This window comes from Halichoerus grypus, chromosome 6 (genome assembly GCF_964656455.1).
Source record: "Halichoerus grypus chromosome 6, mHalGry1.hap1.1, whole genome shotgun sequence".
In the NCBI taxonomy this organism is placed as follows: Eukaryota; Metazoa; Chordata; class Mammalia; order Carnivora; family Phocidae; genus Halichoerus; species Halichoerus grypus.
In genome coordinates this window covers 163,056,740-163,069,237 of record NC_135717.1, presented here as the reverse complement: position 1 = coordinate 163,069,237, position 12,498 = coordinate 163,056,740, and the positions used below count along the sequence as shown (strand labels likewise).

Below are 12,498 nucleotides of genomic sequence, written 5' to 3'. Positions count from 1 at the left end.
CAAATGTTTCTTAAGAAAGCAAGCATACTTTCTTTTAAATTGCTTTGAAAATAGAAAAGTGTAATAAAGAACAAGTAATGAGCCTTATGTAAATATGAGCTGTAGGGCAGTGTGGATGTCATGTTTCTAACTTCAGATGTTAGTACCTCTGTCCCGTAATGAGAATGAAGCCAGAAATCAGAGTCTAATCAAGTAAGTAATATGATTAAATGGCTTATAATTGCCTCAATGCCAGTAGGAGTCACGCAAGATAAAGAATAAGTATAATAAAAACAAGTATGATATTAATAGCCATGATTTATTGAGTGCATATATTATATCCCTTAATCCTCACAAGAGCCCTCACGCCTATTATTGTTAGCACCCCTAATACCACCTGCCATTTTGAAGATGAGAGAAGGGGGGCATAGAGAGGGAAAAGAATTGTCCAAGATGGTCAATTACTAGTGGCAGAATAGGGATTTGAACTCAGGCAGTCTGACGCCAGATCTCAAGCTCTTAATCAAGCAGCCTGGGATCTTGTCGGAGGAAATGCTTTATCTATGTGAAAACACTTGAGCACAATGCATGATAATATTGTGCTGAAGTGTGGCTCCAATTATAAATGCTATAGGAATTCAGTCTGGAGAGGAACTCCCAGTGCTTGAGGAGGACTGTGTGCCAGGCATTGTACTGGGTGTTTCCATCCTTCCCATTTAAGGAGATGTGGCATGGCAAGTGTAGAAGAGGAAGAGCATGAGGTTTGGAACTGCACAGGTAGGGTTTAAACCCTGGCCTTGCTATTTATGACTTGTGCGATTTCAGGCAAATTACTTAATTTTTCTGAGATGGTGTCCTTAATTGAAAATAGGGACTATCACAGCCACCTTACAGCAGAGGGTTTATTATTATCATATAGTATCAGATACTATCATAAAATAGTATCAGAATAATATCAGAATAGTATCAGAATGCTATCCATTCAACAAATACTGATTAAGTCCCAAGCATTTAGGAGCAACACTGTTAGCTAGAATAAGCAACATTACGCTGTTGTAACAAACAACCCCCAGATCTCACTGGTTTAACACAACACAAGTCTAAAATCTGCTCACACTACTTTTCTAATGCATGCTAGCTGGGCTTGCTCAGTCATCTTTACAGAGCCCTGCGCTGGCTGGGGGAGGCTCTGTTGCTGCACTTCCATGGTTGACAACATAAGATTGCCAAGATTGAACTTTTGGGATTGCCCATTGGCCCTTAGAAGTTTCTCCCTGAAAGCAATGCATATCCCTTCTGCTCTCATTCCATTGGCCTAAGTGAGTCATATAGGGTAGTGGATTCCTACCACATCCCTCGGGAGGGAAAGAACAAGGAAATATTTGGTGAACAGTTTCAATTCCCACTACAGACACAGTCTTTTCACCTGTAAAACAGATCTGCTATTCCCTATTTTAAGGAGAAGAAACAGGCGCTGAGAGGTTAAGTCATTTGACCAAGGTCACACAGCCTATCCACCTGGGAGCCAGAATCAACCCACACTTTGCTCACCCCGACTCTTCAGTTTACATGCACAATGTCTACAGACTTTATAAACAAAACAAAACAAAACAAAAAAGAATTCACTTTCAGGATGGGGGCAGGGAGGCCCTGCAATTGTGGACAGCATAGGAATTGAATAGACATGGCCTTTGTCTTTGTATTATGCAATAACCAGTGTGCTCTTGGAGAAGGCAGGAAGGGGCAGAGAGAGGTTTATGTCAGCATCCGGAGGAGAGAAGTTAGGACAGATAAGGACAAGAGTGTGGCAGAGGCACAGGTATGGGGGATATGATGATGGCAGCATTTTAGGCCATTTCTCTAGCAGCAGGGAGGGGGCTGACGGGCAGGACAGGCTGTTGCAGGAGTCCAGGATAAGGTGATAAGGGGGAGACAAGAGTGAAGACAGCAGGAATGCAGAAGGGATGGACCTGAGAGCTGCAGAGGAAGGTCGAGAGGGGCGCCCTGGTGAAAAAGTAAAGACCAACCAGGCACCAGACATTCTTCATACCTCACTCTTCCTATCCCAGTCTACTGCACCATTACAAAAAAAAAATTCCCTAAGGCCTCTTTTTCTCTTGCCTTGAAGCTGCCGAGGAGAAGGTGTGTGTGTGGTGGTGGTCGGGGCGGGGGGGGCTGCTTCACCGCTGTCGGACGCCCTTCCTGCCTGACCCTCAACTTGTGGGGTACAGCGCCCTTACCAACTTCGGGATCCGGGCCTTTCAGTTCGAGGAAAACTCCCAAGGCCCAAGGGGGCCAAGAGGCCTGCAAGTCGCCTCTTGCTCAGAAGGCTCCGGGCCCTGCTCCCTCTGAGGTCCCCGGTTCGCCCACCTCCGAAGGCAGCCGTCGCCGGACAGGGTGGGCGCCCCACGTCTTCCACGCCCCCAACTGTTCTCCCTTCCCTGGCGGCCAGAGTCCTGGCTGGTGTCGGAGGGCCGGCAGTCCGGCGGCGGACCCCAGGTTCAGCCTCTGGGCCTCTCTTCCTCCCCGCCTCCGCCTTTCCTCGGCGAGGGCGCGGGGCCGGGGTCGAGGCGCCCCTCTTGGGGTCCTCCGCGGAGCGCAGCCGCCCCAGCCGGAGGAGGGGGCCTCGGAGGCGGGGTGCCAGCCCCGGCTGGGCGGGAGGGGTGCGCACTGCGGCGGAGGGGCCGTGACTCACCGCCTGTAACCCAACACCCGCCCTGCTCCCCTCCCCCAGCCTCTCCTCCGTCTCCGGCCTGGCGGCCGCGGCGACACCTAAAACAAAATGAAGGGGTGCCCAGGCCCGTGGCGCCCCCGGCCGGATCGCGAGCGGGTCCCGGCGGCCTCCGGCTCGGAGCGCTCCTGCTTCTCCCGCCCCGGGGCTCGGCGAGCCGCCGCCGCCGCCGCCGCCGCCCGGGCGCCAGCAGGCGGGGAGGCCGAGCGGCCGGAGCAGGAGACGGCGGCGACGGCGGGCCCGCGGTAGCTGCGGCGGGCGAGCCCGGGGAGGGGGCGCCCCGGCTTGGAAGCCTCCGGTCCGGGTCGCGGCCGAGCGAGGACAAAGCCCCCCCCGCCCCCGGCCGCCGCTGCGGCCTACCCCGCGCGGCACAAAGGGCGAGTCGCGACACGCACCCATCCCCCTCCCAGCTCGGGTGGCCCCGGGCCCCGGGTAGCGGCGGGGAGGTGGGGAAGCCCCGGCCACGCCGCCCCTCGCTCCCCTCCCCCGGGGGCCGGCCGAGCTCGGCGCCCCCGCCCCCGCCCCGTCTGTGCGTCCTCCCGGGGAGGGGTCGGGGGGCGCGGCGCCCCACATAACACTCCCCGCCTGCGCTCGGAGCCACCCCTCTCCCCTCCCTCCTGCAAACACCGCCGCCTCCCCTGCCACCGCCGCCACCTCGCCCGACGCTCCGCAGCTCGCTGCGGCCGGGGGGCGGTGCGCGGACCGTGCGCGCCGGGGGCGCCAGATGTGCAGTCCGCGCCGCCGCCAGTGACCGAGCCGCAGCCCGAGCGGGATCGGGCCGCCTCCCCAATGCTGCGGGGGCGACCTTGAGCGCGCCCCGGCTTCCTCGGCGGGGACCCCGACACCGCGAACGCTGTGCCCAGTCCTGCCCTCTCCAGCCCGGCTCGCCCTGCGTTCCGACATGGAGGGGGCCGCTGCTCCCGCGGCCGGGGACGGCCCCGACTTGCCGCCGGGGGCTCCGGGCTCTCCCCCGGAGGTGGTGGCGGGGGCCACCGCAGCCCCCGCGGCGGCGGCGGCGGCGGCCCCGGAGCCCAGGAAGCCGCACGGGGTGAAGCGGCATCACCACAAGCACAACTTGAAGCACCGCTACGAGCTGCAGGAGACCCTGGGCAAAGGCACCTACGGCAAAGTCAAGAGGGCCACCGAGAGGTTTTCGGGTCGAGTGGTGAGTGGGGGAACCCCTCCCCCCCCCCCGGGGCGAGGGCCAGACGGGGCTGCGGACCGAGGGCGCGCCGGCCGGGGGGCTGGGGCTCTGAGACTCTCTTGTCCGAGAGGGGCTTCCCGGGAACCCCCAGACAGACTCCTCACTCTCTCCCCAGCTCCCCGTGACTCAGGCGTGTCTCTCTCTCGAAACACTTGTTACATCCTGTCTGCGCATATTTTGGGGGTTTTTCTCCCAGCAGCAAAGTAGTGTTTATGATTTGCAAACACTTTGCAACGTTGGGACCGTGGAGGTCTCCCTCGCGGGCACGCATTCAGACCAAGCCCTGGAATGCTTTATTGCTCTAACTCCGAACAGACCCACATCCTCAGCAGGGAGCTGGTCCCCGGAGTCCCGTGTCCTGTACGTGAAGGCGACCCCCACCCTCCCACTCCTACTCCCCATCACCCCGGTGCTGCTGTAGTTGCAAGGGAGGGTGGACTCCTGCCTGTTTTTTAAGAGAGAAGGTTAGGGCGCAAAAGTAAAGACTACTGCATGCCTGAGGGTTGTGACAGTTCACCTCCGCTTCGGGGAGGACTGAAATGCCCAGGGCACGGGTAGCCACACAGATGCTGAATTGCAGCCGACCCCACTGCCTTTCAGGTCCTGGTTGCAGGGCTGCTGAATTGCTTTAGGGGACTGGGCCAGCTGCCCCACTCTTTGTGACAGCTGAAACCCTGCCAGGGTCCCAGCCCCATTTGGAAGCGGTTGGAGTACCTTGGGGTCTCTGCGTGTCCCCAACTTGGCTTGTTGTCCTTTTCCTTTCTGGGGAACAGGCCCTTGAAATCCACACTGCTTGTGGCCAGAGGGTTGGGTTCAAAGTGACTGACTGTTGCAGAAAGATTTTGTGTGGTGTGTGGCAGAAAATTAACATGGTTCTTTGATTTGAAGCGTATCAGATGTATTTTAATCAATTTAGGGCCAAAGTCAGGAACTAATTATGGTATGCCTCGTGTGCACTTTTGGGGTGTTTCGGGGCCCAGGGTTGCTTATAAACTTAACGAATGACCACAGGGTAAAAGCAAAATGAACTGTTGAATGAAGTGGTAGGTAGGTTGATGTTGGTAATTTTCTTTTCAATGTGTACAGGGACCGTTCTATGGAGAAAATGGGGCCCCAATCAGAAGGTTTAGCCCCGAATTATCAAATATTTGGATACCTGGATAACTCCCTCATCCTAAGCTTCACTGTTTGGGTTGATCCAACTGTATTCTATAGCTTAAAAAAGAAGTCTTTCATAGATTAATTGGAAATTTGAGACATTGTACATTGTATTTTTAAAGCTGTCTCCGATAAACAAATCTGATAGCCAGCAAGTAGTTAAGAATTCACTCTGGGCAGGTGCCATTTTTTCGTAGGTTGAGCATTTTAAAGAGGAGATGGTTGTAGAGATGTCCTTTGAGGAACAGACTTTCAGGTCTGCGGAAGAAGAGGCTGAGAAACGTGCACTTCATTCATGCTTTTCTTCTGAGGTGATATTCCCCAGGCTGGATGTTGAAAAAGCAAGAACTAAGCCTAGCTCCTTGCTTGTGTTGTCTTAATAGCTGTTGAAGAATCGCGCTGGGAAGTTGGAAAGCGGAATAATGAAAAACAGACACGGTCGGAGCTGCAGGTTGAGGATGTGAGCTTGAGAGGGGTTGAGTGGCAAGGGTGTGTCTGGGATCTGCCAGGGGACACAGAAGCCTGAATGCTGGGGAGCTGCCGCCAACTGTTTGAAAGAATGAAATCTTGTCTATGGCAGACACCTTTTTGAGTTTCACTGGGGCTTCCTGTCAGGCATTCGTCTCGCTGTCTGATCCACAGACGAGGTTAGAGTGAAAGGGATTGCATCAGTAGACGGGAGCCTGCCTTTCTCTTTTGGTGGGTATCTTTCCCTTTATTTGCAGAAACTCTGAACATTCCGTCGGGATTTAGTCGAACGACCACGAGGGGGCGCCCTGAGAACGGGAGAGGCTCATTTCTCCGCCGGCAAACTCCAGTCCTGCTCTGTTATTGTCCAGCCCTGGTCGTTGCCCATTGTGCTATTAATTTCAGCCAAATCTCTTGTTTTACTAAAAAATTATGTAAAGATTTTGAATCTGGTAGCAGATCCAGGCTCAGAAGCTGGCAATCCTCAAACTGCTTTCTATTCCATAGATAAGCTGAGAACCTTAGCAGAATCATCTGGTGAAAGGCTTGCATTAACCAGATGGGAAAACTGAGGTTTGGTGATGGGAAGCCCTCCTTGGCCTTGAGTCCTCCCCCTGCTGAGCACAGTGCTCACAGATGGTGTAAGAACTTAAGTGAGAAACAGGAATTGTCAGGTGGAAAATTCCCTGTGCCTGGCTGAACAGAAAATAAAACAAACACCCAAAAAAATTGGTCAGCAAGTCGTTCTCGCCTGTACAGCACTTGGTGACTCAGAATCTGTCAAGAGCAGCAAGACGTTATCATCTGAAGTATGAACTTGGGAGTTTTCTTCTGGTTCTAAGGATGCAGTGAATAGCTATCACTTGCTTTCGGGGTGCGGTGGAGGAGAATCGAGAGAGCGCTCTCTCAGGTCTGACTTTTCGGGCTTTGGGTAGAATTCCGAAGTGACGTTTTCATGTCATTTGTCTTCTTCATTGCCATGTCTTTTATGGCACCTCTCAAGAGGAGCAGGGGTTTTAAGCCGCTTTGCCAGCGCTGGTGGCTGGCGTCCCGGGCATGAGATGCTGTGGGATCAGCACTCCCGTTGAAAGCAGCTCAGAGGCAGAGAAGTGTTTAAAAATGAAAATGTTGTGGCTTTTAATTGTACATCTGGAAGGGCCTTCTGAATCAGAGCACCATGCAGCATCATCTTCTGTGTTCTGTGAAAGCCACTTCCGAAGAGAGTTGCAGGATCAGGAGTTGGAGTGGCCCTCGGCCTGGCCTAGTCCAGGCACACTCCTCTCTGAATTCCCAAATGTGGTTTGTGGCCACTGCCGGAGGGTGTCCATGACACAAGGACTCCAAGTGGCTTGTTCCAGAGATTAACACACCCCACAAGGAAGCACTCTTGCAGAAGGGCTAAGAGCCCTGGCGGACATTCAAATCCCAACTTTTCACTAGCTTCGTGAGCTGGTGCTCGCTCTGTAACTTTTTGAAACCTCAGCTTCCTCATCTGTAAAATGGGCTACCGATAGTACCAGTTTCGTGGACTTGTGTAATAATTAAATAAAATAATCGATGGAAAGCCTCAAGAGGTGAAATTAGCTGGTTTAGTTCCTTCTTTTAGCAGAATTTTTTTTCTCACCTCACGTAGACTTTCCCTTAGATTTTTAAGACCATCAGAGAGACATGGTGCATTGGAAAATCAGCATGCTATCACTCAGAGAATGGTGGGGGAAAGAACCCACTTTTTAGGTTAATTAAGGAATGCGAGGTTCGCAGAAAAGTGCACCCATAAGAAGCCAAGACCATCAGCCAGATTCTGATAGGATCTGCATGCATTTCTAAAGCCTTGAATTTGGGCTTTGTTTCTTGCACAACTTTTGTTTTAATACAGTTTTGGGCAGGGCCGTTGTTGAGCGGAGCCCCTGTGGCATAACACGGCATGCATTTTCTTTGAGCCAAACTGCCCGGACCTTCAGGCTGTGCAAACTATTGCCAAAAAACCCAAACCCAAAAACAAACAACATCTTGAGGAGCGGTGTCATGTGATCACCTCCCCGCCAAGGGCCAAGTTCAACTTTCCCTCTGCACCAGGTTATCTCTTGTGAGCAGTGTGCTGTGTGGTATGAGCAGGAGGCGAGGTCTCTGGGCGGGTCTGGCATGGGAGGTGCAGGACCAGTGGGCACAGTGTGCCCCCAGTTTACCATTGGTGTGCCTGGGGGTACCAGAGCTCTAGCTTGGGTGATGGGGCGTCCTCACTCCGCAAAGGAACTGATTTGACCAAAAATGGGTGTTTTAAGCACTGGCCCAAAGTTACTCCTTGCCTGGTGCTGGAAAACTGCAAATGAGGGGTGCTATCATATCGTAAGCTGGCCTCCTAAGCCAGATGGCTGTCATCTGCAGGGCCATGTTGCACTGAAGACCCAAACCCAGTTTCAGGGAGTAAGACGCATTGGCCAACACATGGTACAAACTTCTCATCCCGGAGATGGGAAAAATAAAGCATAGACGCGTTAAGGGACTTCTCTGGGGTTGCCTGAAATGCCCCATATTTCAGTCTTCTGAAACGCAAATCAAGGATCATCTTCAACATCATCTGCCCTCCCTAATCCTCCAGAATGACCCAGTGACTGAGCTGGGTCTAAGCAACCTGATTCTCGGTTTGGTATTTTTTGCATCACTCATTTAATAAATCTTTACTAAAGCAAGACGTGATGCTCACGCTTAAGGAGCTTGTAGTCTAGTAGCCAAGATAAAATGTACTTACAGATATTGAACTAGTTCTGTGTGGCTGCAAGATTTATTACCATCTCCTGTATGCTGCTCTCCACGTTAAAATGCTGGGACACAGGAGTGACCGAGGCCCACGGATCTCCCCATCTGGTGGAAGACGCAGTAAGCAGTTACCTGGTCTGAGTGCCTGGTACAGGACTGACTGGATGATATCAGGTGATTGTCCAGTTGGAATGTAGCTTACTGAAGCTTAGTTTGTTCGATTGCGTTCGATTCTGGACAGGGACACCCCCTCCCCGTATGGCCACAGCTACTATGATTACTACCAGCTGACACTTTTGAAAGCTTGGTGTGTGTCCCGCTGCGCTAACTGCTTTCCAGACATCTCTCATTTAACACTCACAACAACCCCGAGAGGTGTGCACTCGAGTTAGAACCATTGAACAGATGGGCAAAATGATGCATAGGGAAGTTAAGTAACTTGCCCAGGGTCATACAGCTGGAAGGTCACGTGGTCTGTTTCGAAACCCACTGCTGCTAGAGAAATGGAGAACCTTCCTTATGTTGCACAACCGGTGACCTCTGGATTTGGGCATGATACTTTGCTCGTGGTGTCGGAAGACCAGCCATGGGGTGATTCTTTTCCTGGGGGGCGGTTTTCTCTGCACTGTTCAGGAAAGGAATAGAGAGAAAGGGCTGTGGCATTCTGGAAGATTAGGGAGGGCTGATGATGTTGAAGATGATCTTTGATTTGGGTTTCGGAAGACTGAAATATGGGGCATTTCAGGCAAAGGGGATTCTAGGGTGAGCAGGCCAGATCACTTAGAATGCAGGGTTTATGCTGGGATGCAGTGGGAAGCAAGATTGGCAAGATAGGATGGGGTAGTAATAATAATATTTAATAGTAGTAATAGCAGCTAATACTTTCTGAGTGCTTATAACATGGGCCAGGTACACCGCCAGGTACATATTAACTGATTTAATTGTCATAATGTGCCTGTTATTATCCCGTTTCCTGGATGAAGAAACTGAGTTGCAGACCGTGAAGGTCACACGCAGCAGCAGGGCCCGGGTTTGGACGCCGGCAGTGTGAATGCGGAGACCTTGACCGTATCTCTTCCTCTAGATGGGCTGGGCTGGGTTCTGGTATCAGCGGGGCTCTGAGCCCAGCAGTCTGGTGGGCTGGCTTGGAGCAGGGAGGCTAGCCTGGAGGTTTTCGCAAGAGTTGAGGTATGAGAAGATAAGGATCGGAACCGCATTAATGTGTCTGCTTCTGGCGAGCTGTCTGCTTGTTGGGCCATGAGTCTGTTTTAATGAATCAAGTCAGGGAGCTCTCCACCTGGACACACACTGAGTTCTTTGTTCCTCGAGTAGCCTCAGATTCTGGAAGCCCTAGCAGGCCTGGAGGGGTCAGCTGGTTCACTTCCCTGCCTGCAGATAGAAATGCACCCACAGCACGCAGGACATCTCACTTCCTCCTGGGAAGCAGCAGTAGAGGAGGGCTGGGGCCGGGTGCCTTGTCTGCTGGTAAACCCGGCCTTACTGTCTTCAACCTCCCGTCGTGCCTAGCATCGTGCCTAGCACATAGTAGGTCCTCAACAAAGGCTTGTGGGATGGACACTGATGTGAATACACTGGGCAAAAGGGACTATCTTAGGACATGGAAAGGCCGTAGGCCGTCTTCTGTGACCTCAAGGAGCTCTCTGATTTGCTGGGGTTGAAAAACAATTGCTGGGAATGAATGCGGCTTAACGCGGGCAAACACTGCGGAGCCGGGCGGATCGTTCCGTGCACGGATTCCCTGTCTGCTGCATGCGCGTCTGCACTGTGAGGGGGAGAGACGGCCGTCCCGGGCCTGTCGGCTTCCTGTCCTCAGTGGCTCTGGAGTCAGACGGCCTAAGTCTCGTTTGTGTTTCCCACATGAAAGTCCCGGAGCATCTGTAAGTTATGATTTGTGAAGTATCTGTTTTAGAGCAGAATGCATTTATCATTGTGCTGGCCCAGACGACACCGTACAGGGCGGGAATGAGAAGATCCCAGGCCCCGGAATAGGAGGGGCTTGGCCAGATGACCCACCCGTGAGGGGAGTCTGGCCATATTGATAAAATTCTCTGGAAACGGCCCAGGAGCAGCCAGATGTTGACTTCACGGTGGGGCTGTTCGGTGAACTTGTAATTGCCTTTTAAGATGGGGATGGGCAATTCCCCTTCCAGACCTGCCCAGGAGAAATGCAGACACACGTCCACATGGAAATGTGAACACAGTTGTTCCTAGTGGTGTTATTTCTAAGAGCCCTCAGGAGGAGCAACCCAAATGTCCATCAGCTGATGAACGGATAAATAAAATGTGGTATGTTCAGCTTATTTGTGGACTATTGTATGTGATCCTTTCCATAATTTTATTTATGGAATATTTAGGGATTATTGTTCCGCAGTAAAAAGGAACGAAGTACTACGAACGCACTACAACACGGATGAATCTTGAAAACATGATGCGAAGGGAATGAAGCCAGTCACAACAGATCATATGTTGTATGATCCCATTTCTGTGAAATGTCCAAATTCGGCAAAGCCAGAGAGACAGACTGTAGACGAGTGGTTGCCTAGGGCTTGAGTGGGTTGGAAGGAAATGGGGAGTAGCTGCTAATGGGGGTGGGGTTTCTTTTTGGAGGGATGGAAATGTTCTAAAATTGATTGTGGTGATGGTTGCACAACTCTGTGAATATACTGGAAGTCCCTGAATTGTACATTTTTAAATGGGTGAATTTTGTGATGTGTAAATTAGATCTCAATAAAGTTATTATTTAAAAAAAAACACAACAAAACAAGGCGGGGCTCAGGGTAGTGGGTGGGGAGTGGGGATGGGAGTGGAAGCCCCATATCTCTCAGGCCCTCAAGATTCCAATCTGTGGGTCCCCAGAACGCTCATGCTCATTTTGTGTTGGAAGTGGAAAGCAGTGTCCTGTGTGCCATGGTCAACCAGATGCCCACATCCACATTCCATCCCACAGCTTGACAATGGTGTGACCTTGGCCTCGTTCTTAGTTTCCTTGAAACCTCTGTTCTCTCATCTGGGGCTTATACTAGTTCTTACTTTTCAGACTGTTGAGAAGGTTCAATAAGATGATGTGATGTAGCTGAGCCTTTAGCCCAGTGCCTGACACACAGTAGATGTGTATTAAGTGCATCTGGGGCTGTGGTTAGTCTAAAAGGTACATCTGTCTGAAATAGAAAACGGCTTCCCTCGAGGTGGATGAATTTGAAAAGGTTCCCTTCCTGGCCCAAAGCAGCCCCCAGATGGGTGGCTCTGGGAGAACGGGTTGCCATTCACTTGTTTTTCCATGGGGCGCCCTGTGTGCATATGATCCCCACATCCCTACCTGGCAGCACTTGCTGGTGGTCTTCCTCATTCTTCTTATTATCCACCACTCCTCCCTGCTCTGTGACTGAGTAGTAACATTCAGACACAACATACTAAAAACACGTAATAAAGACTCAACGTATATAGGGGGTTGGCATGCCTCCTTTTCCTTTTAATCTAGCGGTAAACCAGATGTACTGAATGAGTGCTTCCTAAGTGCTCAGGACTGTTGGCCATTTTGGAGAACATGACAAGTCCTGCACTGAGATGCTGAGACTTTAGTTGGGGCATGTGAGTCATACATCTGGAATAATCTGGGAACAGTGCAAGGTAGTATCTAAATGAGGTGTAGGGGAAGAAATCATGGCTGTAGGACAAGCGGACTTGGGTTCAAATTCATCCCTGCTACTTGGCAGCTGGATGACCCTGGGCAAGCTACGTGTTTTCTCCGAGCTTCTGTTTTCTCACCTAGAAAGGGCAGCTTTCAGCATCCTACCAAGTGGGATTGCCGTGAGAAGTAGAACTGGAAGCTTCCAACACAGAGCCTAGCAGGCTTTAGGAAACCAGGACTGGTATTATTATTTATTCTGGTGAGAAGTACCAGCATAGAGTATAGAGTAGCTGGTGGTCTTTTTATCCTAGATCGTGGCTCTCCCTGCTTAAAACCCTGCCATGGGTTGTGTGGGGACTAAATTAGGAATTTGCCACATCCTTCAAGGCTCCTACCAGTGTCCAAACTCCCACTTCTTCATTCCTCTGTCTTGGCCCTTTGTTCATTTCCTTCAGAACATGTAAACTATGCAGCTTCGATGATTTGTCTGTGTATACCTTCCCCTTCCTCCCCCATTAGAAGGAAACAGGGGTGCTGTCTTACTCCTCACTG

The 12,498-nt window shown here is 51.7% G+C and overlaps 1 protein-coding gene across 1 annotated transcript in view; it reads left to right on the top strand.

The window, feature by feature from the left end:
- The first annotated feature begins 2,923 nt into the window (after positions 1–2,923).
- Positions 2,924–12,498, top strand: part of NUAK1 (NUAK family kinase 1) — a 72,325-nt gene continuing 62,750 nt past the window's right edge. Inside the window, exon 1 of the mRNA XM_036106544.2 lies at positions 2,924–3,875. Coding sequence (XP_035962437.2) covers positions 3,612–3,875 — 264 coding nt within the window. The 5' untranslated portion in view covers positions 2,924–3,611. The remainder of the gene's footprint in view (positions 3,876–12,498) is intronic.